The sequence below is a fragment of the Enhydra lutris genome, unplaced genomic scaffold (assembly GCF_002288905.1).
Source record: "Enhydra lutris kenyoni isolate GAN:26980312 unplaced genomic scaffold, ASM228890v2 scaffoldscaffold48, whole genome shotgun sequence".
Taxonomy (NCBI): Eukaryota; Metazoa; Chordata; class Mammalia; order Carnivora; family Mustelidae; genus Enhydra; species Enhydra lutris.
The window spans coordinates 13,425,983-13,450,144 of NW_019154132.1; the positions used below are offsets into that span (position 1 = coordinate 13,425,983).

The 24,162-nt window shown below is 48.0% G+C and overlaps 1 protein-coding gene across 1 annotated transcript in view; it reads right to left on the bottom strand.

Annotated features, from left to right (window-relative positions):
• LOC111156713 (N-acetyl-beta-glucosaminyl-glycoprotein 4-beta-N-acetylgalactosaminyltransferase 1-like) overlaps nucleotides 1-23,850 on the bottom strand; it is a 24,316-nt gene extending 466 nt beyond the window's left edge. Inside the window, exons 1-2 of the mRNA XM_022517757.1 lie at nucleotides 22,541-23,850; nucleotides 19,251-19,706 (exon numbers count right to left, since the gene is read on the bottom strand). Coding sequence (XP_022373465.1) covers nucleotides 19,251-19,693 — 443 coding nt within the window. The 5' untranslated portion in view covers nucleotides 19,694-19,706; nucleotides 22,541-23,850. The remainder of the gene's footprint in view (nucleotides 1-19,250; nucleotides 19,707-22,540) is intronic.
• Nucleotides 23,851-24,162: the final 312 nt, after the last annotated feature.

The window sequence follows — 24,162 nt, forward strand, 5'->3', positions numbered from 1 at the left end:
ATTATGTCCAAAATATGAAAAAGAAATGAGATCAAATACACATGTAACTGAATGTCTTCAAAACCTACCATATGTTAGCTGCATCCAAATTATTTATAAAAAGTGATTCCATCTGAAGATGATTTGTAAGCTGGGCTTTTTTCCCCCTTTCCATTGCCTCTCCCCCGGTTCCCTGGGGTTAACAGGCAATCTTTGGGGCTTCTTGGCTTGTGGCAGCCTGACTCCTGTCTTCCCACGGCACCCTCCCTGCAGGGCTCTGTGTCCAAATTTCCCCCTTTCCATAAGGATACCAGTTCCTCTTGGCATAAGGGCCCGGCCCACCGGCCCCCCCACCCCCAGTGTGGCCTCCCCCTGATTTAACTCATTACATTTGCAAGGCTCTATTTCCAAATAAGGCCCCGTTCTGTGGTACTTGAAGTTAGAACCTCAGCACATGAATTCTGAGGGACACAATTCACCCCATAAGAGTGGGCATAGTAGTCATGGGAGGAAGGCCAGCCAGGCACCTGCAAAGGCCCTACAGAGACCAGAGAGCACAGGGCCACGTGGGGAAGAGAATCAAGATGAGCCTGAGTGGGGGGGCCCGGGTGGCTCAGTCAGTTAAGCATCCAACCCTTGGGTTGGCTCAGTTCATGGTCTCACAGTGATGAGACAGAGCCCCGCGTCAGGCTCTGCCCTCAGTGCCTCATCTGCTCGAGATTCTCTCTCTCTCTCTCTCTCTCTCTCTCTCTCTCTCTCCCTCTGCGCTGCCCTCCACCCCGGCTCATGCTCATGTGCACTCTTTCTAAATAAATAAAATCTTAAAAAAAAAAAAAAAAAAGATGAGTCTAGGATGTGTTCAAGAGCAAATTACAAAGTACTTTATAAACCAAATATAAACCAAAGTACTTTCTAAACCAAATACAAGTTTCATCTACAGGCCAGGGTTTTCCAGTATGAGATTTTAAAATCAAAATGAAACATTAAAACAATCCTTATGCACCTCCGCCTTCCCTTGCCCTCCTTTTACCCAAACTCCCCTTACTCGAAGATCCTAAAAGCCAACGAAGAAAGAGTCAAGCTCAAAGGTGTAGGGAGTCCCCGGGGGCATGTTCCCGCATGATCTCAGGGCAGAATCCAAGGAACTGATCCTTGTTCAGGTGGCCTCCTTCCACGCCTGCCATTTTCATCTGTCTCATTTAGAAGGTAATTCTTTGGTTGTTGTTGAATCTTAGATCATAATTTATTGGATCCATTTTTTAAAGTAGTATTCTGTAATACTAAATGGACCAATCTCGTCAATATCACTACCTGTATTTAAATGTTTTATGAAAGGGGGCGCCTGGGTGGCTCAGTGGGTTAAGTAGCTGCCTTCAGCTCAGGTCATGATTTTAGGGTCCTAGGATCGAGCCCCACATCAGGCTCCCTGCTCAGTGGGGAATCTGCTTCTCCTTCTCCCTATGTCTCTTTCTCCCACTTGTGTGCTCTCTCTCTGACAAGGGTTTATTTATTTGTCAGAGGGAGAAAGAGAGAGAGCACAAGCAGGGGGAGCAGCAGGCAGAGGGATTGCACAAGCCGTTCATGTAATACAAGTGGCTGGTAAACAAGGAAAGGGTCTGCTACTGACCCAAGATATGCACGTTAAAACAGCAATGAGTAACTTTTTTGCCTCCAGGGTTGACAGAAATGGACAAGATCCAGTGTTGCTAAAGCTGGGGGTGAAAAGCGCTCTGGGAGAAAGTATAACTTGGTTTATTTCTGGAGGGCAATTGGCAGCATCTACCATGATATAAAATGTAAATAAGCTTGTGTCCAGAAAGTACAGTTCTGGTGCATTCCGGTGATACAGCAATGGGCAGCCTTCACAGAGCACCTCCTGTGTACCAGACGCCACACCAAGTGCATCACAAGGATGACGTCATTTGCATCACAAGATGACCTATCATCACCTCCATTTTCCAAGAAACTGAGGCTTGGAGAAGTTAAGTTTTCTTGGTGAGTGATTAGTGATTTAAATCCAGGGAGTCTGATTCCAAACCCTGTGCATATGATCACTCCCTTTAGCATACCTCACACTTGCACAAGGATGTACTATTATAATAGACAGACAAAATACAAGATTCTAGCATTAGAAGGATCAGGGACTTCAGAAGGATCGGGGACGCCTGGGTGGCTCAGTCGGTTAAGCATATGCCTTTGGTTCAGGTCATGATCTCAGGGTCCTGGGATCCAGCCCCACGTCAGGCTCCCCGCTCAGTGTGGAGTCTGCTTGTCTCCCTCTCTCTACCCCTCCCTCCTGCTTGTGCTCTCACTTGCTCTATCTCAAATGAATAAATAAAAAATATCTAAAAATAATAAAAGAAAATAAAATCACAAGGATGGTTTGATAAATAAGTTACAGTCATACCTTGGGAAGCCCTACAGCAGTAGGTAGCTAGCTTCATTTGTACCGACAGGGAAACTCCTCATGCCGTTTTATTAAGTAGAAAAAAAGGAAGTTATAAAATGACACAAGCAGTGAAATGGATTTTTTTAAATCAACTAGGTGTGTGCATAGGTACAAAGGGACACATACCACTTCAACAGCCCACCCCCACAGAGTGATGTAAGAAAAAGGACACACACCAAGTCATTTACAGTAGTTATTCCTTAAATGTGGAAGTAGGGGGACATTCACTTCTTTAAATATGTATCATTTAGGTCTCTTGAGTTCATAAGTGACAGAAAGCCTAACCCAAACCAGATGAAATACTACAGGGGAACATTTGCTCATGCCACTGGAAGGCCCAGAGGTCTGGTGTGATTTGACAGTTTGACAAGGCTGGGATTGGTGTGATTTGGCAATGTAGCAATGTCTTCAAGGAACTGGATTCTTCCCATCTTTGTACTCTGCTTTCAGCTGTGTTAGCTGCATTCATAAGCAAGATTCCCTCATGGTGGCAAAAAGGTTGCAGCGGTTCCAGGCTTCACATAAGCACCCCACCGTATCCTGAAGCAGGGATGTGTTCATGTCCTCTGTTACTTAGCAAAAGTCTTCAGCTTCAGTGTCGATGGAACCAACCCTGAATGAACTCCGGGGGCCAGAGGAATGGCAGGGAAGTATCAGCTTGGGCCTATATACTCTAAATAAACCACTGTGGCAAGGAGTCCTACTGAGATTGATCAAAGTGTCCCCTGGAGCTGGGAGTACAGTAGATCCCATGTAAATCACTCATGGCTGTGACATGATGGGGGAGGGGTGGAATGCTTGTTGTGGAAACAACACTACAATACACATCTGCATTATTTAAATTTTCTACCAATTCAATAGACACCAAAGCATTTAACACTTTGGTAGTTTAAAAAATACAACAGTGGGGGGCGCCTGGGTGGCTCAGTGGGTTAAGCCGCTGCCTTCGGCTCAGGTCATGATCTCAGGGTCCTGGGATCGAGTCCTGCATCGGGCTCTCTGCTTGGCAGGGAGCCTGCTTCCCTCCCTCTCTCTGCCTGCCTCTCTGTCTACTTGTGATCTCTCTCTGTCAAATAAATAAATAAAATCTTTAAAAAAATAAAATAAAATAAAAAATACAACAGTGGGCCTTTTTTTGGGGGGGGGTTCATGAAAATACATTGCAAATAATCTTTTTTTTTTTTAAGATTTATTTGAGAGAGAGCGAGAGAGTGAGAGAGAACCCAAGCAGAGAGAGGGGCAGAAGGAGTGAGGGGGAGAGAGAGAGCGAGAGCACCAGCTTGGGAAGGGAGGGGGACAGAAAGGGAGAGAGAGCATCTGAAGGAGACACCCTGCTGAGCTTGGAGCTTGGGTCATGACCTGAGCCAAAACCAAGAGAACCGGCTGAGTCACCCAGGCGCCCCAGCAAATGATCATTTTTACAAATATTTTTATTTCTTCCTCAAGTTCAAATTACATAGCTAAACTTCCTGCATCCAAGGGTCATCTAAGAGACGTGATGCACCGTGTTGTAGCTAGAGGGACCAGTGCTGGACTGAGAATTAGCAGCCTGAGCTCAAGTTCTAGCTCAGTCAGCAACAGTGAGCTCTCAGCAGTCAGGGACCTGCTCCGGACTCAGTTTCCTTATCAGCAAATGATGGCTTTGGAGGAGACGATCACCACGGTCCCTTCTATCTCAAGTATTCCTTTCTCTTTGTTTATAAGATATTCCCATCCATCCATCCATCCATCCATCCGTCCATCCATCCATCCATCCATCTCCATTCATTCGTTTATGGCTTTTTTTTTTTTGTAATAATACTATATGCATAAGATAAAAATATTCTAACAATACAAAAAGCTTCACAGTGAAAAAGTTCGTTCCTCCTCCCACCCCGCCTCCCAGCTTCTGCTCTGTGCCCCGCCCTCAGCACTGTTAACAATCTATCCCATAAGCATGGATCGCCCCCGCCCCCGCCCCCGCCCTCATTTACCCAAGCACTGACCCACCGCCCCTGCATCCCCCAGTCTGCTTTTTCTCTAACTATCTCCAATGGAACTCTTGGGTCCGAAGTCTTTTTGATAGAAACATTGCAAAATGACCCACAGAGAAAGGGTGATGCTTTATTTCTCCATTGAATTATCAACACCTTACGTTATTACCCTTTCATTTTTGTTGTTGTACAGGATCCAAAAAAACACATCTCCTTGTGGTTTTACTTTGCCTTTCTTTCATCCTGTTTGAGGTTGAGAATGTTAACAAGCTTAAAAGCCATCGACAGTTATTTTTGTAAATCATCTGGGCCCGTACTGGGCCCCTTTGCTCTTGTGAATCTATCAGTTTCCTTGGAATGTGGAAGATGGGGCATCCTCGACACCCTTCTCCTGGGACGGTGGAACTTAGAGACCTTCCCATTAGGCCGTGGGGTTCCAGGTGGGCGTTGAGTGGGGGTGGTGGGCAGAATGGCCCAGGAGGGACCCACGGAGTGAGGGGGGCACCACAAAGACTGAGAGCATGGCTTATACATTGGAAAGGGTTTGGGACATCGCCAAACAAAGAAAGAACAAAAGAATGTGCAATAGGGGCCTTATGACCTCCTAGACCTGAAATATTGGCGATCTGGCCCTTTGCAGAAAACGTTTGCATTTCTGGTCCTGGAAGGGATAAAAAGAAAAAAGAGGAGGCTGGGATGGGGGAGCCTGGCGCAGGCTGGGAGGCAGGAGGGGACTCAGACCGATGGCAGCTCCGAAGGGAAGAGTCCCCAGTTCTCTTAGCTGGAGGGCTTCTCTGTGTCAAGTTTGGCCAAGAGTTCAGGAAGGATCAAGATTTAATCTGGGGCATCTGGGTGGCTCAGTTGGTTAAGCATCTACCTTTGGCTCAGGTCATGATCTCAGGGTCCAGGGATCGAGCCCCCCATCGGGCTCCTTGCTCAATGGCAAGTCTGCTTCTCCCTCTCCCACTCCCACTCCCCCTCCCCCTACTTGTGCTCCCTCTCTCTCTGTCAGGTGAATAAATAAAACCTTTAAAAAAAAATAAAGAGTGTTCTGGAATCAGCAATGAGGAAGCAGGTCACTGTGACCTTTGTAGAACTGGTTTGAGGGATTGTTGATAGGCAGGTTTTTGAGTCACAAGAAAGAAAAAAAAAACAGAAAGGGAGGGAAGGCCCTGGGGGTGGGGTGGGGTGAGGTGGGGTGAGGTTGGGGTTGGGGAGAGAGACAGAGGGAGAGAGAGAAAGAAATAGGGAGGGAGAGGCCTGGACACAAAACAGGAGTGCTTAGCAGAAGTTAATTGGAACAAAGAAAAAACTGGCAAGACTTCCTTAAGAGAAATAATAATTACTATCTAATGTTATATAATCATAATTATTATCATAGATGCAAATGCTGTTTACTTCTCTAAAGCACACGTTAGGTCTGTCTGACGTAAGCTGTAGCTTCTCCACTCGCTCGACTCTCTCACTCTGTAGGGAAGGAAATCCCTGATGGACATAGAAACAGTGTCAACCCTGCGGCGGGGCCCTCCTTGGATGCAAGCCACCAGCCCCCACATACCAGCCCCCACACGTTTTATGTGTTCCTCAAAGAGGAAAAGTGACACAGCCAGGCCACACAAGTGAACAGGGCAGGAGCTACAACTCTGGCTTTTGATCTCAGCTCTTTCTCTGCCCTATGGCCACCAGGTCTATCCTCTTTGACGGCCCAGGAGCATTTGACGGCCAGCTAGCATCCGTAGATCCTCCATCAGTTTTTCCAGATTTTGTATATTCATTTCCATTTATATATTCATTCCCAAGGCATTGTAGTTCATTCTTTTCCAAACTTCTATTTGGAATACCCTCTTCCATTTTTGTAAAATTAATGTTAGGGAGGTAGAATTTTTTGTTCAAGGTTTTCTTTATTTATTTGAGAGAGAGAGAGAGAGGGTGAGGGATCGTGGAGGGGAGGAACAGAGGGCAGAGGGAGAGGGACAAGCAGACTCCCCACTGAGGGTAGAACCTAACGAAGGGCTCCATCTCATGACCCTGAGATCACAACCTGAGCTGAAACCAAGAGTCATTCACTCAACTGACTGAGCCACCAAAGCCCCCCAGAGGTAGAATTTTTTCATTGTGGTAAAATACACACAATACAAAAATTATCATTGCAGCCATTTTCAAGTGTACCATTCTTTGGCATTATGTACGCTCAGATTGTTGCTTAACAGTTTACATGAAGAATTTAAAATTTACATTAAAAGTGACATCCATCACCACCATGAAAAGGCTGAACTTTTTGTCATTCCTGACTGAAACTCTGTACCCATTAAACAATAACTCCCTATTCCCCTGGTTGTGGTACAATTTGTACCCAATAAAATCCCCATCTTAAGTGTACATTTCGATGGATGTTGACAAACGCATACTCTTGGGTAGTCACTCTCTCATCAAAATATAGAACATTTCTGTCACCACAAAATGTTCCCTTGTGGCTCTCTGCAATCAGTCCCCAAACTCTGTCTCTGACCTCTAATCTAGACTTGTGTTCTGCTCAAAGCACATATTTTTTGCAGTCCTGGAGATTAAAAAACCACACCTCATTGTGGTTTTACTTTGTCTTTTTTTTTTTTAATTGTGTATGAAGTTGAGAATGTTTCCGTCATTATAGGTTTATTTTCCCCTTTCCTAGAATTTCATAAAAATGGGATCAGACTGTGTATGCTCTGGGGTATTTGGCTTCTCTCACTGAGTGTAATGTTTCTGAAATTCGCTCCTGTCTTGTATACCAGAACTTTGTTCCTTTTTATTGCTGAGAAGCATTCTAAGATATGAATCTACCAGAATTCGTTTACCTCTTCGCTGGCTGACAGACATTTTGGGTATTTTCAATTTTGTTTTGCTATTATGAATAAAGCTTCCATGAACACTCATGTACAAGTCTTTGTGTAGACACAAATTTTCAATTCTCTTGGGTAAAAGAAACAGGAGTAGAATTGCTGGGTCATATGGTTAGTGTAACTTTATGAGAAATGGCCAAACTGTTTTCCAACGGTGGTGGTTGTACCATTTTGGTTTTCACCTTCAGTGTCTGAGAGCTCTGTCACTCCACATCCTTGCCAACACTTGGTGGCGGTGTCAGTTTTTCACATGTTAGCCATTCCAGTGGATGTGTAGTGGCGTCTTTTTGTGGCTTTAATTTGCATTTCTCTGATAAATAAAAATGTTGAGCATTTTTCCTGCGCTTATTGGTCCATTGTAGGTCTCCTCTTGTGAAATGTTTGTTTAAGTTTTTTGCCCATTAAAGAAATGGGATGCTTGTCTTCTTATTGATTTGTAAGAGTTTTTTTTTTTTAATATATCTGGATACAAGCAAGCCCTTGTCAGATGCATATGAATATCAGAAGTTAAAATTTGTCTAATTCGCCTCCACAGAGGCAAGGATAGGACCCCTTCTTCTTCTCCTTCTTCAAGATTTATTTATTTAGGGGCACCTGGGTGGCTCAGTGGTTAGGTGTCTGCCTTTGACTCAGGTCATGATCTTAAGGTCCTGGGATCAAGCCCTGCATCGGGCTCCTTGCTCAGAGGGGAGACTGCTTCTCCCTCTCCCACTTCCCCTGCTGTGTTCCCTCTCTTGCTGTGTCTCTCTCTGTCAAATAAATAAAAATCTTTTTTAAAAAAGATTTATTTATTTGAGAGAGAGAACATGGGAGAGAGAGGGAGACAGTGTGTATGCACATGCAGGGGTGGGTGGTGCAGAGAGAGAGGGAGAGAGAGAATCTCAAGTCGACTCCCTTCTGAGCATGGCCAATGCGGGTCTCGCTCTCACGACCCCAAGATCATGATGTGAGCCGAAACCAAGAGTCAAACGCTCAACTGAATGAGCCACGCAGGCACCCCAAGGGTGGGACTTCTTAATACCAGGTTTTATATTTGTGGATGGCACTGCTCTGAAAGCCTAGCTAAGGATGGCTTGGCTTGATGGCCGCTGGCATTTTTGAGCCCTATACCTAAAGTGGTAATAAGCAGCGGCTTGGGGTCTTGGTGCGCAAAGACATTCTATGGCTCCTTGGCACTCTGGCAAGCAGCCTCAGGAAACCATAACCCAAAGCCATGGTGAGTCTTTGATGTAGGTTCTGAAGATTCTAAGCCACATTTGTCTCTGGAAGAAGGAAAACGTGATAGAAGTGTCACAGGCCTAGGGGAGCTGGGTGCCTTGGCTTGGTTTCTGGATGGGGCACTCTAAGGTACATGGCCTGTGTCTTGTCCTGGTTACAGTGAGGGAAAGCAAACAGCTCTGATGCAACAGCCTCGGAAGGTGATGGAAGGTGCTAGAAGGTGACAACCGGTGTCCTCACGTTCTCGCTCTTCTCTTTTTCAGTAGAATATTTGAAATCGTCAATGATGTGGGACCTCATGGAGTCCTCCCAAAATCCTAAAATCCTACACAGGAAGGTCTCCATGCAGCAATGGGGAGTCTCAGGGGTGACCTCGGACGCAGATCAAATTGCGTCTCGGTGATTATCTGGAATATTATCTGCAGAAATATCTCTTGTCAGGAGACCAAAGGGTTTCCTTCGAATGTGACTGGCAATGGCGCCTGGGTGGCTCAGTCATTAAGTATCTGCCTTTGGCTCAGGTCATGATCTCAGGGTCCTGGGATCAAGCCCCACATCAGGCTCTCTGCTCAGCGGGGAGCCTGCTTCCCCTGCTCTCTCCGCCTGCCTTTCTGCTGACTTGTAATCTCTCTGTGTCAAATAAGTCAATTAAATCTTAAAAAAAAAATAAAATAAAGAATGTGACTGGCAAAGCAGGAGGGCACCTTTGATCACACAGATACGGTGCAGCTGCAACGGTCTGTCCGGTGAAACAGGGGGGACTGACCTCGCGTGGCGGCTGGAGCCAGAGACGAGCACTGGAGATGGCAGTGTGTGAGCAGACTGTCTGTCAGGCGCTTGCTTTGAGCCAAGGGGAATGAGGAAATCAGAGCCGGAGGGAATGAAAGAGGAACCAGGGCGGGCGGCAGGTGCACAAAGACCAAGCAAGGAAGGAGAAGCTGGGAATCCACATCTGCACTACAAAAAAATAAAATGAGGTTTCAGGGAGGGGAGTCAGGAAGGCTGTCAGGTTTGAGATGAGACCTCAAGGCTGAGTAAGAGTCCACTGGGGATGGAGGGGAGGGCTGAGTAGTCCCAGCAGTGGGATCACATGTCAAAGGCCCCTGGGTGGCCGGCGCTTCTTGGAGATGTTACTTCCGTCTTGGAGATGTCAGTTTCACAGTGACACCCTACAGCCTTAAAGCTCCAAGCACATGGTGGGCACCTTCTCCTTCGTGTGGACCAAGGCTGTTACGCCCACGTGCTCGGCAACCATTCTCAGGCGGCCACGTCTTCTGTTCTCCCCTCCCCCCCCACCCCCCCACCCCCCCCCCTCCCCCCGGTCCCATGCTGCTATCCACGGTCCTGTTCACGTTAGAGTCTGGTCCTTTAATTTTCAAAGCCCTCCCTAAAGCCCTGGGGCTCGTGATGAGTATCTATCTCCCTCGGGTCTGGAGGACAACTGGCCTTCTGGCCCCAAATTCCTGTTTTCTTGCCTCATTGCCAGGCTTGGCCAGGCTTCCTCAGGGACATCTGGAAAAGAACTTTCCGACGCCATGTTTTAGCTTTTAAAAACGACAGGCTGTTCTAAAATCTCACAGTCAGATTGGGATGGCCTCAATGTTTTTGTTTAAGAGCCTTTGAAGAAAATATTGTATAATGATACTTAGTTTCATACTAGATGTAGCCAAGAGCCCAAAGTGCAGTTATGGGGGTACCCATGTTTTGGAAAAACTGATACATGGAAATTCTCCTAACACAGCTCTATTCTGAGAGGATTTTTCACATTAAAAAAAAATCACTGCTGGCTTCCTTTAAATAATTTCCCCCCGTGTAGTTAAAAGATCAAGTTTTCAAGAGAAATTCAATCCATAGTCAACTTCTCAGCGTCAATAGGAGGACAGTCGTTGTATAAAGACAGGTCCATCTGAATGTCCTGTTCTCCTTCCCTCCACTCAGCACATCAGGATTTGCATGGCCTCCTCTTCCAGAAATCCTACCACCTCCAGCCTTCAGTTGGGCCCCTCTGTGCTCAGCCATGGACTCCCCCCCAGCCCAGACTCTGGAGCTGGACTGTCTCTGGGAGACCCGAGACGCCCCGGTCTCCTCTGGATCCCGAACGCATCCAGCCATGCCCCCGATGCTCTGCTCCTCCAGCAGAACTCTCCAGGAAGTTGTTCCTACTGTCTTCAATTCCTCTCCCATTATCTTTTAATGCAGTTTCACCAGGCTCTCACCCTGCCGCTCCCCTGCTACTGCTCTTGTCCAGGTCACTCGCCAGGCCTAACGGGCACCCCTCCTCCTCTCCTCTCACTCGACCTCTCACCAGCTGATTCTTCTCCGCTGTGGAACCCTTTCCTCACTTGGCCTCGGGACCACCACTCCCCCATGCTTCTCCTACATCCTCGCTTGTCTCTCTTTGCGGCGTCCTCCTCATCTCCCCAACACCCCAGCCACTGGAATATTCCGGAACTCAGTCCTCAGACTTCTTCTCTCCTCCCCTCTGCATTCACTCCCCAAGGGCCATCTGTGGTCACGTGGCTTTAGAGGCATCACAACAGCTGACACAGTCGCGTTTCAGCCGCGGCCTCTCCTCTGAACCCCAGGCCCACACAGTCTTCCTATGTCCCCTCCTGCTCAGCTATGGTCTGTGACACTCCGTTGCTAGAGCCATCAGGTTAAAACATAAATTAGAGCTTGTCATTCCTTTCTCAGGACCTTCCACGGTGCCCCACCCCGTGTGGAATGAAAGCCTGTCCTGAGGAGGGTCTCCACGGCCTGTATGACGTGGCCCCTGGACGCCTCTCTGAGCTGGTTTTCGGTCAACACTGGCTCACTTTGCTCCCATCGCTGGCACGCCCGAGGTAGCGCTGCCCATGGACAGCCCTTGGGTGCTGAGGATGGCCTCGGGGCAGGAAGGTGGCCTCGGCCTCCACCCCCCCCCAGCAGCCCACCCCACCCCTGTCCCAGGGCAGCCACTGCTGAATGAAAGAGGGGTGCAAGGGCCCAGCCCCCTCCGCAGCGTGGGACAGCTCTGGAGGGTCGTCCTATCTTCAGACTCCTGTCACGGGAGACAGCTCCTCCTGAACCTGGTCTCGCTCCCTTCCCCCTTCCCTTCCACAAGCTGATCCCAAGAGCATTCCCCCATGAACTCGCCGGGCACCAATCGCCATCTCGGACAGACACTGCTTCCGGGGGAACCCGACCTGGGAAACTGATTCCTTTGCTGTTTCTGGAACCCACCAGTACGCTCTGCTCACAGAGCTCTTCTCCTAGATGCTCTCGCAGCTCCCTCCCTCCCTTTCTTCCCATCTCTCCGGAACATTCCATAGAGAGCGGCCCTTCCTGACTAAACAGCACCGCCATCACCAAGTCCTCTCCTGTCATCTCTTGGACACAATCTAATGAGTGTGGTGGAGCCTCATTTGGCTGCACGGTTTTCTACGGTCTTTGTGATCCTGTGATAAATATTTCCTTGTTTATTTCTCCCATTGCACGCTTGCTCCATAGGGCATGGACCTCACCTAGTTTGTTCACTGTTATTCATTCCCTGGCTCCTGCCACGGGGTCGGGACTCAGCACCAAGTCAGGATGCTGCTGGTCTTGCTCTGACCTGATGCTGGTCACTGGCCACTGTTCTATCCTCTGTGACAAAGTCCTGCCGTGTGACTTTCCACCTCGACTCCTTCGATCTCTTTGACGATGAGTCAATGTCTTCATGGCTCCCATCGTATCCTCCACGACTTGGTGGAGGGTCTGCCTTATTACCTCCTCTCCGGCCTTTCTAGAGGCAGGATCCTGCCCCTCCAGCACGGTCCCTCTCTATCTGCTATTCGATTAGCAGGAATCCTACCTCTCATTCTCCAGGTGCCCTCGTGTGCTGTTGAATACCGGAACCTCCCCCTGCAATCCAAGTCCCCGTTCTCATCCATGTGCCACCCGCGGTCTGGTCGGCCTCCCTGAAAACCCTGTCCAGATGATGAACCACCCTTTCACCGGCAGCATCCGAGAGGCCACTGACAGGCAGTGTCTCTGCTGTAGGGAAGAAAGTTCGCGTCAAGGTGCACATCCCAGCTCTGCCGCTTACTGTGGCAGAATGCTAGCCCCTCAATTCTCTGTGCTTTAGCTCCCCACCCTCTTGGAAAGCACAGTTGATGACGTCAGCCTTGCAGAGCGGCTGTCACCAGCACAGGAGGACATATGAAGACGTCTGGCACATTGCGGGCAGTCAGCAAACTTCCCCGACTATCCTGAGATCCTCGGTGACATCTGGCCCATTGTGTTCAGCGGAGTGGCACCGTGTCCTCAAGAGGCAGCTTTGAGTCTTGGTAGCCTCCGTGTACAAAAAAAAAAATCTAGTATTTCCCTCGGGAAAACATTAGCATTACGTGAAGGGTTGTGAGAATTTCAAACATCTCGGAACAATACAACAGCAACCTGCGCGCGGCCGGCCGGGTCCACCGGGTCCGGGCAGTTAGCTCAAGCCGACAGAAGCCTGGCTTTGCCTCTGAACGGCAGCCTTTAACAGACAGGTAGCCCTAACGCAGAATGAACTCTATCCTCACTTTTGTCAGATTTAATGGAAACATTTATACTAAACCTTGCCAATTTCACAGGAGCTTTTCTAGTTCCCATTACTTTGCTACTCCCAAGGAAGGGCGTAATCATTTCGGGGGCAGGGTGTGGTATATCTAACAGAGCAGTGAAAGCAAGTTCAACACAAATGACCACTGTTGGCAGACTGCATAATGCTCCAGTTATTTTTGTGATGGGCAGTGTTTTTCTTTTTTTTTTTATTCTATTTTCCTCCCTCTCAAGTTGGCGAAGGATTTCCAATGAATAGCCTCTGTCTGGTACAATCCAGTTAGCTCAAGTTGCATACACGGTGTCAAAGAGAGGCTGTGTAATGAGAGACATTCATTATTTTAATGGACTCCCAGTAGAGTGAAGACGGAGGAGGAAATGTTGGGGTGTTCACTTGTAATTTGTGCTCTTAGTTTGGAGGCAGGGCGTGAGCTCAGCAAAGAGAATGTAAAAATACACAATAAGGTCCCCACATTCTCTGAAGTCTGAGCCATCATCTGTTAGGGAATTGAAACATGTGTAGACACGTCATGAAGGTTTTAATATTTTTCTTCCTGACCAGGAACAGAGCTTCCGAGTCCAACTGCTGTGTTTTCTCTGGGAGATCGCTAGACGGGATACGTTTAAAGTTACTACTAAATCTGGTAGTAACACGGTATCCTCTCAACATACTTTGTCCACTGCGATGGCTAGAGGTGAAGAGTGTCCTTGAAAACACATAGTGTGCGTCCTAGAAGGCAGTCAGATTCATTCTTCATACTCAGCCCAAGATGGCTCAAAGATTCCCAGTTTCCTCCTGGGAAGCTGAGTGCAGAAGCCAAGAGGATGTTTGAGTCCAGTGAATGTTTTCCAAGAGAAGCTTCAGCACTTAAACTCAGTTTTCATTTTTTTTTTTTTTAAGAGGGTAGGGAGACAGAGACTCTTAAGCAGGTTCCACGCCCAGCATGGAGCCAAATGTGGGGCTCGATCTCACAACATGAATCATGACCAGAGCCAAAATCAAGAGTTGGATGCTAAACCCACTGAGCCACCCAGGTGCTCCTCCAGTTTTCACTTTTAAAAACTATTATATGCTCATGTTAAGAAAAAAGTAAACAGCACACAGTGAAGAGTAAGCCTCCCTCAGCACACTGACCGTCCCCCTTCCAGGTCCCTTCCCCAGAGGAAACCACTGTTACCATTTTTTTGTGGGTCCTTCCCAATAGAGTCTATGCATACAAGAGGAGCTTTGATTTTTTGAAATGCGTTTTTATAGGTTCAGCTGAAGTGGTTTGTAAGATAGCTTTTCCAAATAACTCTCCATGGTAACATAACTTTGGAACATACACAACCACACACACTCACACGGATATACACACGTACACACACACACAGTCGTCCTCTACAGCAGAAAATGGAGGGGAAATGATGCAACAGCATGACTAGTAGGTATATTCCAGTAAACCGCGATGGTGAGTGGATTCTCAGATGGTTCCAGACAGCTTTTTGTACAGAAATAGCCCGGTGAGAACACCCAGCCTACTCAGACGGCAGAACAAATCCCAGGAACTTGCCTTTGTGCAACCTTCAAGCTCAAGTCTAAACACATCAGAGCTTGGCAGGGCTGCTCGGGTACATTGGCCGACAGGCAGACACTCTAGTCCCTCAGGCTCTCTGTGCTTTTCCCTCAGAACCAGCAGATTCTTACGGATTGGACCCCACCAGCCCATCCCCTGCCGCCAACATGCAGAAGCGGAAAGCCCCTCGAGTTTCTCTCCATCACACAGCTGGACCAAAACCCAACTCACTCCCACTCGGAAGGAAAGGAAGAAACACCAGCAGGTATAAAGAAACATGCCCATGTGTGCATGTTTGGCAGAAACAAGGAAAATCATTCTGTCTAGGAGGCCATTCTGAAGCTAGGTCACGCACAGTATCGCTCAAATCGGGAAGTGGTGTCTTTGGCTTCAGGATAGTGGTGGCTGATGGGAGCAAGACGGAGTAACATGAAGCTGCCGTTCTAGAGACTTTTTCATAATTGACACGGGAGTGGGGAACACCAGAGGACTTGCTCTTACCTAAGTCCCAAGACAGAATAATAAAAGAGCTGTCCTAATTTTTAGCGGAGTCAGCCAATCTACAGGGAACCCGAGTAAAAATTTCTCATCAAAAGCCAACGCTCTAAAATAGGCACCATATGGAAAGCAGTAGAAAAGGAACGTTTCCATCGTACAGCAGATATACCTGGGAGAGCACGTCTTACTCCTGGTTAAGGAAAGAGAGACTTTTATGTCTGGTTTCCGGGACACTGGAACGATCACGTTCCATGGAAATACTGCCTCACCTGCTGGCTCCTGCCTGAAAAATCCTTTCTGAGTCGAGAAAGCCTTAAAGTCCTCAACAGTGGAGAAAGCGAAAGAAGCAAAATCAGCCATCAGGATAATGCTCATTTCCTGAACGCTTACTTACGGTAAATGCTTACATTCATACTCAGGACTTTACATGAATGATCTCCTTTAATCCCTGTGGTGGCTGGTCCCCAGGATGACCCCTCCATGACCTGGCCTCTACATACATAGACGCCCTCGTGCAGCGCCCTTCCCTTGAACTTGGGCTGGCTCTGGGACGCACACATAACCAGCAGCATGGGGCGGAAGGGGTACTGCGCGGTCTCCAAGCCTAGCTCGGGAGAAGCCTGCCACCTTGGTTTCTTGGAAGGGGTATTCTGGGGGAAACTCAGTTGCCAGATGAGAAATCCAATTCCCCTGAACCTGCCATGTTGGGAGAAAGCCCAAGCAAGTCACGTGGTATGGCTGAGTGGAGAGCGATGCCGGCGATGGCCCTCGGCTAGTCCCGCCGTCTGGCACCAGGTGCCAGACACGTGAACGAAGAAGCCAGCTTCAAGCCGTCACAACGTCCTCTTCAGACGATTTGGCCCCGACCCAGAATCTGATGACCCTAAGTGAAAATTGCCCAGAAGAGCCCACTCAATCCGCAGAACATTAGAAATCATAAGAAATTGGTGCTTTAGACCACCAGGTTTTGGAAGGCTTTGTTATCCAGCCAGAGATTGCTGAGATATTTACTCTCCAAGATCCTGAAAATCACAGTGAATGCTCCAACATCCATTTCACTCTTCCTAACTGTGCAATCTGGGTTCCCCTAGGGTACCTCTCATCGGACTATGCTAGTGGTTTTCAAAGTGTGATCCTGTGGCTTCAGTGTTATCTCAGAACTCATTAGAAAGGCAAATTCTGGGACATCTGGGTGGCTCAGTTGGTTAAGCCTTTGCCTTCGGCTCAGGTCATGATCTCAGGGTCCTGGGATCGAATCCTGAATCGGGCTCTCTGCTCAGTGGGAGCCTGCTTCTCCCTCTCCCTCTGGCTGCCGCTCCCCCTGCTTATGCTCTGGCTCTCTCTCTGTCAAATAAGTAAGTAAAAAATAAAAAAAAAAAGGTAAATTCTCAGGCTCTTCTCTAGACCTGCAGAATCAGAAATTCAAGCACCGAGGCCCAGTTATCGGTCTAGTGATTTGTGTTTTTATGCGTCCTTCGGGTAATCCTGACATATGCACAAGTTTGAGAACTCCCATCCGTATACCAACCCCGGTAACCCTGTCCATACCTTGCTAGTAACCGCTTTAAGGACCCAGGCCTCAGTCAAGCAGCACCTGGCATTCCGTTGGTGTCAGTCATGAATCCGTGCCCGAGGGCATGGTCCCTCCATCCTGGTGACAGTCACTCTGTGAAAGGAGCCGGCCTTAAGAGACAGCTGCCATCAAGAATGGAAGGCAGGGAGGCCAACCAAGCCTGGGTCCCTGGCAGCAGGATTCAGGCAGACCGTGTCTCCTTTGAACTTTGAATTAGGGCGGGTGGGGTGGGGAATGTCCGTCAATTTCCTTACTGCTTAGACCCATGTGAGTTGGCTTCTGGTTTCTTGCACCTCCAAACACACAGAGCGTGATGATCTGTCTCTCACGTGGGAGAGGCTAGCTGATTTGCAGTATAGCTCAGACCCCTAGGAAGCAGAAAAGCTAGGGTTGGATCCTAGCAGAAAAGCTAGGATCTCTGTGTTGTCAAAGCCACCATCATAATGAAGCCCCGAAAGGGTGAGCTTTGCCCTCTTCCTGAGATCAGAAGCTTCTGTGCATATACTCCATGGGTTAGTAAGGTGTCTGACAGAAGAAGGGAACCACGGAATGGGGAAAAGGTCCAGGGAGAGGAGGGAGGTTGCAGAAAAGAGAATTCCTGCTGAATTCTACTCAGGTCTGGCCTCTGCTTGGGTATTTCTTCCTGTCCCTAAATTGAATGACGTCCTTTCTCCTTTCCTTTCCCCCCAAACAGACTGTCATATTCTGTTGTTTTGCAGGGAAGATGCCAGGAGAGGGTAAGGCAGAGTGTTCCTTTGGCGAGCAGGCTGATTGGTCCAAGGAGGTCTATAAACGGCATCCACCCACAGCCCGCTACTCCAAAGACAGTTTATAATCACAAAAGGAACAATCCGGAAGATTCCAGCTGTCAACACAGCTAAAATGTAGCAGCAGCAGACCTTGCACAGGAGACACAGGCCATGACACGGATTGGGGATTTTTCTAACCTCGGGGATCCCCAGGCTCTATGCCCCCTCAGGGGATGCCAACATTTGAGGGGGGCAGGGGGCTCTTGCCTCTATTCCCCTACACTGTGTTCTCCACCGGAGGTCTCCTCCATCCACTTCTGACACACCCCGGCCTCTTCTGGAACTGACCACGAGAGTGAGGTGCCTAATTTTAACCTGTGATCTGAAGCCCAGTTGGGGGCAGTCCCAAGGTACCAGGTGGCTGCAGCTAGAGGGCCCTTTCAGGGAAAACACGAAACAAGGCTTAAGAGAAACAAGACAAACAAGAAGGGGACAACTCTTTTCCAACTGTCATCCAGAGTTTGAAACACGGGCAGATCAGCTTTGTTAAAAGTTCTGATAAATGTTCTCCTAATTCGAAACCACTGGCTCCGGGAAACAGCAGGCATTTCTTTTTTTTTTTTTTTTTTTTTAAAGATTTTTTTTTTTTTTTTTTTTTTTTTTTTTTTTTTTAGATTATTTGACAGAGATCACAAGTAGGCAGAGAGGCAGGCAGAGATAGAGAGGAAGGGAAGCAGGCTCCCCACTGAGCAGAGAGCCTGATGTGGGGCTCGATCCCAGGACTCTGGGATCATGACCTGAGCTGAAGGCAGAGGCTTTAAGCCACTGAGCCACTCAGATGCCCCCTTTATTTCTTTTTTTTGACAGAGAGAGAGAGATCACAGGATCACAGGTAGGCAGAGAGGCGGACAGAGAGAGAGGAAGGGAAGCAGGCTCCCTGTTGATCAGATAGCCCGATGTGGGGCTCGATCCCAGGACTCCGGGATCATGACCTGAGCTGAAGGCAGAGGCTTTAATCCACTGAGCCACCCAGGCGCCCCCAGCAGGCATTTCTTGAAGCCTCGGCTGGTGCGTGGCATTAACTGAGCACTGGGAAAGGACATCAGTGAGGGGACAGTCCTTCCAGGGATGCTTAGAAACGACTATAAAACAAGTCGACAACTAAGATAGAGAGGATAAGACAAGGCACCGCCTCCTTCCTCGGTACTATTGTGTCTAAACTACTGTGATCCCAGTCAGGAGCCCAGGCGTAAGTCCTGTCCTTATCTCCACTGCACCGATAAGCAAACCGAGGCACTGGGTGTTTAAGTCATTTTCCCAAGGTCAAGGGATTTCAAACCCAAGCAGGCTGATTCAGGAGGCCGTGCTCCTGACCCTGATGCAGGATGCTAGCAGGGAGGAGAGCAGGGAAGAATGGGGTTCACCCATACGGCCCCCTGGAGGAGGTAAGGGTTCAGAAGACTGGTGGGGATTCAGGGCCATGTTGTTGGTAAATGAGAATGAGCAAGAGGTAAAAAAAAAAAACCACACACACACACACACACACACACACACAAAACTTAGGTTCCCCTTCTTGCTAACTCATGTTGCCTTTTTCTTAAGATATATTTATTTATTTGAGAGAGAGAGAGAGAGAGAGAGAGACAGCACGAGTGGGGGAGGGGCAGAGAGAGAAAGTCTTAAGCAGACTCCCTGATGAGTGTGGAGCCCGAGGCGAGGCTCTATCTCCCCACCATGAGGTCATGACCTGAGCTGAAACCGAGAGTCCGTGGCTTCCGGCCTCCCCCACCCAGGTGGCCCTGGCCCCCGTTACCTGTAATGACCGTAGGGGCAAGTCTCTTCCGTAGCTTTGGTCCTTAGGCCCGCGCCAAGCCCTGGGGACCGGGTTTTCCCGGAGCCGTGGGTCTGGACGGAGAGCGATCCGGTCCCCAGGCTGAGCCGCCCTCTTTCAGAGACAATGAGCCCCAGCTGAGAGCGACCCCGTGGGCCCCGCGCAGCGGCCAGCCTCCCCGCGGGCTCCGGCCTTCCGTGCAGCGGCTCCGCTCGTGAGCACATGCCCTGCACTCCCGGACAGGCCCGGGACGCCAGGGCCACCCAGCCCAGCGTCCTTTCCCCGGCGGGCGCCGCCGAGGCCGGAGCTGGGGGCAGCGGAGGTCTTGGCGAAGGGCCCTTCTGGGTGGGGCCGGATGGTCTGGGCCCCTGGACGGCTGACTTCTGCGCCTGCTGCCGGTCGTAGCGCCCGGTTCTGGCCCCCATGCCCGCTCACTCCCTAGAAGAGAGGCCGGTGGTGAGGATGGGTGGCCTGGGCCCAAGGGGAGTGCCCTGGGCCCCCGTGCTGAGCCTGTCCCCCCGCCACATGGTACCCGCCAGGCGGCTGGGGGGACACATTTCCAAACCCACCAGCTCAGTTTCTCTCCTTGTGCAGACCAGAGCCGACTCTGCTCCTCATGAAACATTTTACTTACTGTATTATTTTAAAGATATTAGGTATTTGAAAGAGCACGAGCATGAGCAGGGGAAGGGGCAGAAGGAGAGGGAGAAGCAGACTCCCCCCACCCCTCCCCCGCCCGCGACCTGGGAGCCAGACAGGGACTCCATCCTGTGACCTGATCCAAAGGAGTTGCTAAACCCACTGAGCCACCCAGGCGCCCTTCCTCATAAAACATTTTATTTTATTTTATTTTTTATTTTTTTTTTTTAAAGATTTTATTTATTTATTTGACAGAGATCACAAGTAGACAGAGAGGCAGGCAGAGAGAGAGAGAGAGAGGGAAGCAGGCTTCCTGCTGAGCAGAGAGCCCGACGCGGGACTCGATCCCAGGACCCTGAGATCATGACCTGAGCCGAAGGCAGCGGCTTAACCCACTGAGCCACCCAGGCGCCCCCCTCATAAAACATTTTAAACAGAGGGATGCACTAGGTCATTTCATTTAGTTATCACTGAACCTTAATCACTAAATAAAAATTTAGGATTTATCAGAAGCCAAAACATCATCTTGGGAGACTGGGTGGAATCCTGGGGTGTGCAGGCAAGGTCAAAGGTCAAAAGGTCAAAATGTGAAGGTAAAAAATGTGAAAATGGTTTACAAATGTTTTATAAACTGTAAGACCCTATGTGCAAGAAACTGGAATCACTTATTCCCAGAGTAGGGGGGGCCTCCAGTGAGCAACCCGCTCTGTGACCCAGGAAGTCAACTGCACAATTCTCTGGCTTGGGTTCTCCCTCCGAAAACTGAACGTGTAGGATGGACAAGTTTTTTAAAAAAGCAGTTTTTTAATGAGTTCAGTGTACAAGTTACTGATTTGAAGTGTGTTCTCAGTATATTCACAGAGTTGGGCAACCGTCACCATAATCCATTTTTAGAACATTGTCATCACCCCAAAAAGGAACCTTGTACCCTCTGCACTCACTCTCCACCCCCTCAGCCCCAGGCAGATACCAATCCCCTTTCTGTCTCTATGGATTTGCTTATTCTGGTGAAGCTGTGTGTGTGTGTGTGTGTGTGTGTGTGTGTGTGTGTGTACACACACATTTTATACATATATACTTTTTTTTAACATACAAGAAGCTGGGGTAAAAAGCGAGTGTGCCCTTCAAGTGTGCCCCTTCTTCCTACCATCTGAGATCTAAATTCCCACTTTGCTTGGGAAGAGCAGGACATACATGGTTTCCATGGGAAGCCGAAAGCAGGAAAGAAGGGTTTTATGCAAAGAAAACAATTCGGATAAGATGTGAATGCTACCAGGGGCCCAGACAGGATTTGCGTAGCCCAGCTTTCTGGGAAACTTTGAAAAGTGGCTGATTTTTTTTTTTTCCTCATGTAGTCCTACAGAGAGTTGGTTGACTTGGTTGATTGGGAATGAAATATCTGAGGGACCCCTGGCTGGCTTAGGTGGAGTGTGCGACTCTTGATCTCAAAGTTATGAGTTTGAGCCCTGAATTTGGTGTAAAGATTATTATTTAAAAATAAAATCTTTAGGGGGTGCCTGGGTGGCTCAGTTGGTTAAGCGACTGCCTTCAGCTCAGGTCATGATCCCAGGGTCCTGGGATCGAGCCCCACATCGGGCTCCCTGCTCGGTGGGGAGCCTGCTTCTGCTTCTCCCTCTACTGCTCTGCCTGCTTGTGCTCTCTCACTCTGTCAAATAAATAAATAAAATCTTGAAAAAAAATAATAAAATTTTTAGGGGCGCATGGGTGGCTCAGTGGGTTAAGCCTCTGCCTTCAGCTCAGGTCATGATCTCAGGGTCCTGGGATCGAGCCCCGCATTGGGCTCTCTACTCGGCGGGGAGCCTGCTTCCCCCTCTTTCTCTGCCTGCCTCTCTGCCTACTTGTGATCTCTCTCTCTGTCAAATAAATAAATAAAATCTTTTTTAAAAAATAAAATCTTTAAAAAGAAAAAGAATGAAATATCCTAATTATCATATCACCAAAAAAAAAAAAAGATACTAACTAAATAATAAGGAATTATTTAAGGTCTACACTTTGGATGAATCTAAGGCTTGGACAGTGGCCTTCATATCAACATTAATCCTTTTATATAAAGACCCCTGAATAAAATTATGAACATTCACAATCACCCTGGGATTTATATGAAGGGCTGGTATAATATAATACTTGAGAGCTTATGGTTATTTCCTTGAGGTTATCTATGTTCCTCCAATCCCTGCTATAATCTATACTCCAGCTTTTTTAAGGATTTGTGTTATTTATTTATTTACTTTATTTAAGAGAGAGAGAGAGACCACAAGCAGTGAGAGAGACAGAGGGAGAGGGAGAGCAGGGAGCCCAATGTGGGGCTCAATCCCAGGACCCCGGGATCACGACTTGAGCTGAAGGCAGACGCTTAACCGACTGAACCACCCATGCGCCCCGGGACTAGTTTTTTGCTAGGATACTGCATCTTTCTCAATAACTTCATCTGTCTTGGTACTCTGGGGAGGTTGCAAGGGAGTGGATTTAAGGGAAATGTACTTATTTGGGTAGTGGTATAAGCAACGTTACTGGTAATTATGAGTAGGTGATTCCAGTTAATTGCACAAGTGGTTTTATAGTTTTATAAAACATTTTCACTTTTTTTTTTTATTACCTCATTTGATGCTTACCAAGTGCTATCAGTGGGTAGGGTCTCTATTCTTCAGAGTCAGAATGCTTGGGTTTGAATCTGCAGTCACCGAGCATCAGCTGGGTGCTTGTGAGGCACGTTACTTCGTCTCTGCCTTGATTTCCCCCTCTGTAAAGAGATCATTTCAGTGCTTACTTCCTAGGGATGTGATGAAGAGTAAATGAGCGGGAAAGACTTTAGAACCGTGCCTGAAACACACTAAACCAAAGCTCCATAATGATTCCCATTCTCATTATTATTGTTGCTGTTATTTTAGAAATGTGGGAACCATTGGCTTGGCAAGGTCCAGTGGTTTTCCCAAGAGCACAGCAAGTGGCCAGGCTGGGAGCTGAACCCAGATCTCCTGACTCATCGCATTAGTGGTTGTGAAATTATCTGACTATAAAAACTGGTGGTTAGCAACCAGAACGAGATATTGTGCCGCTAAAACAAAATCATCACGGTTTTATTAATTGGCAAGCAGAAGTTAATAGACTTTTCCAAACCTTAAACTTTTTGCCTTAGTGTTTGCTAAACCTTGGAGGACTTGGCTATTGTTCTGTCTCCCAGCACTTGCGGTGTTCATAACCAAGCAAAAGCTTTCACATAAGTATTAATGGGGAAGACTCGGAATGACCTGACCATGCTCAGTTCAACAGCTTTTTCATTCTCACTGAGCACTGGCCTTCTGGTTTAACTGCATTCACGCATCTTAAGCAGACTTTCTGCAGGTGCACCCGTCCTCGGTTGCATGAAGGAATTGGCTTCGCTGGGAATCTGCAGGATCCCACAAAGAACAGGATGTTCAGTAAGTTCCACTGCCCCCTTCGCAAGCCTGATGGTCACCAACTGTGCCACAGCCGTTCCTCCCCAACCCTGACTTCTGCCAGATGTAGACTCACTTTTTTTTTGTAGACTCACTTTTTTACTGTCCCTCAACCATGTGAATTTCAGATCTAGTATGTATGTTCTGAGTTATTCTTATAGGAGATAGTTGGAAAAGAAGGAACCAGGAAGCTGGGAACAGAGGTCAAGAACAGATAGGAGAGTTGGGGGAAACGCGTGCTTCTGCCATGCAACCAAAGGCCACCGAGGCAAAAATAAACCTCAGGATATGGGGGTACAGCACTGTTGAATGGAAGGGGAGTGGTATCTGGGTTATGCTGTGCTTTGGCCAAAATAATTCGGCAAAGCTGAGGATATATTGCCCTGCAGATTGGGGAGGAGTTTTGAGAAATAAGCATGTATGTGAATTTGTTCATTAACAGATTTATTTTTCCTCAAATATGCAAGTTATTTGGAACAAATCCCAAGAGAATTAGTTTTAGAATTAAAAAAAAAAAGGAATTAAAATTTGGTCAGAGAACCAGTAAAAATATTCTGTGGCATGGAATAAAATAAAATTAGCCACAGGTTCTTGGAAATAAAGGGAAAGGACATTCTAAAGCATTTCTAACCACGAAAGGGTGGTAACTTAATTATATCCTTCTCCCTAGTGTACAGCCTGTGTTAATCACACAAACACTGTAACTGACACTGTTGAATGCCAACCCAACAAAGACTTCCAGCTTCCCTCTTCCTTGTCCTGCTCCCACCAGAAGGGCTGCAAAAGCTAAACATTCT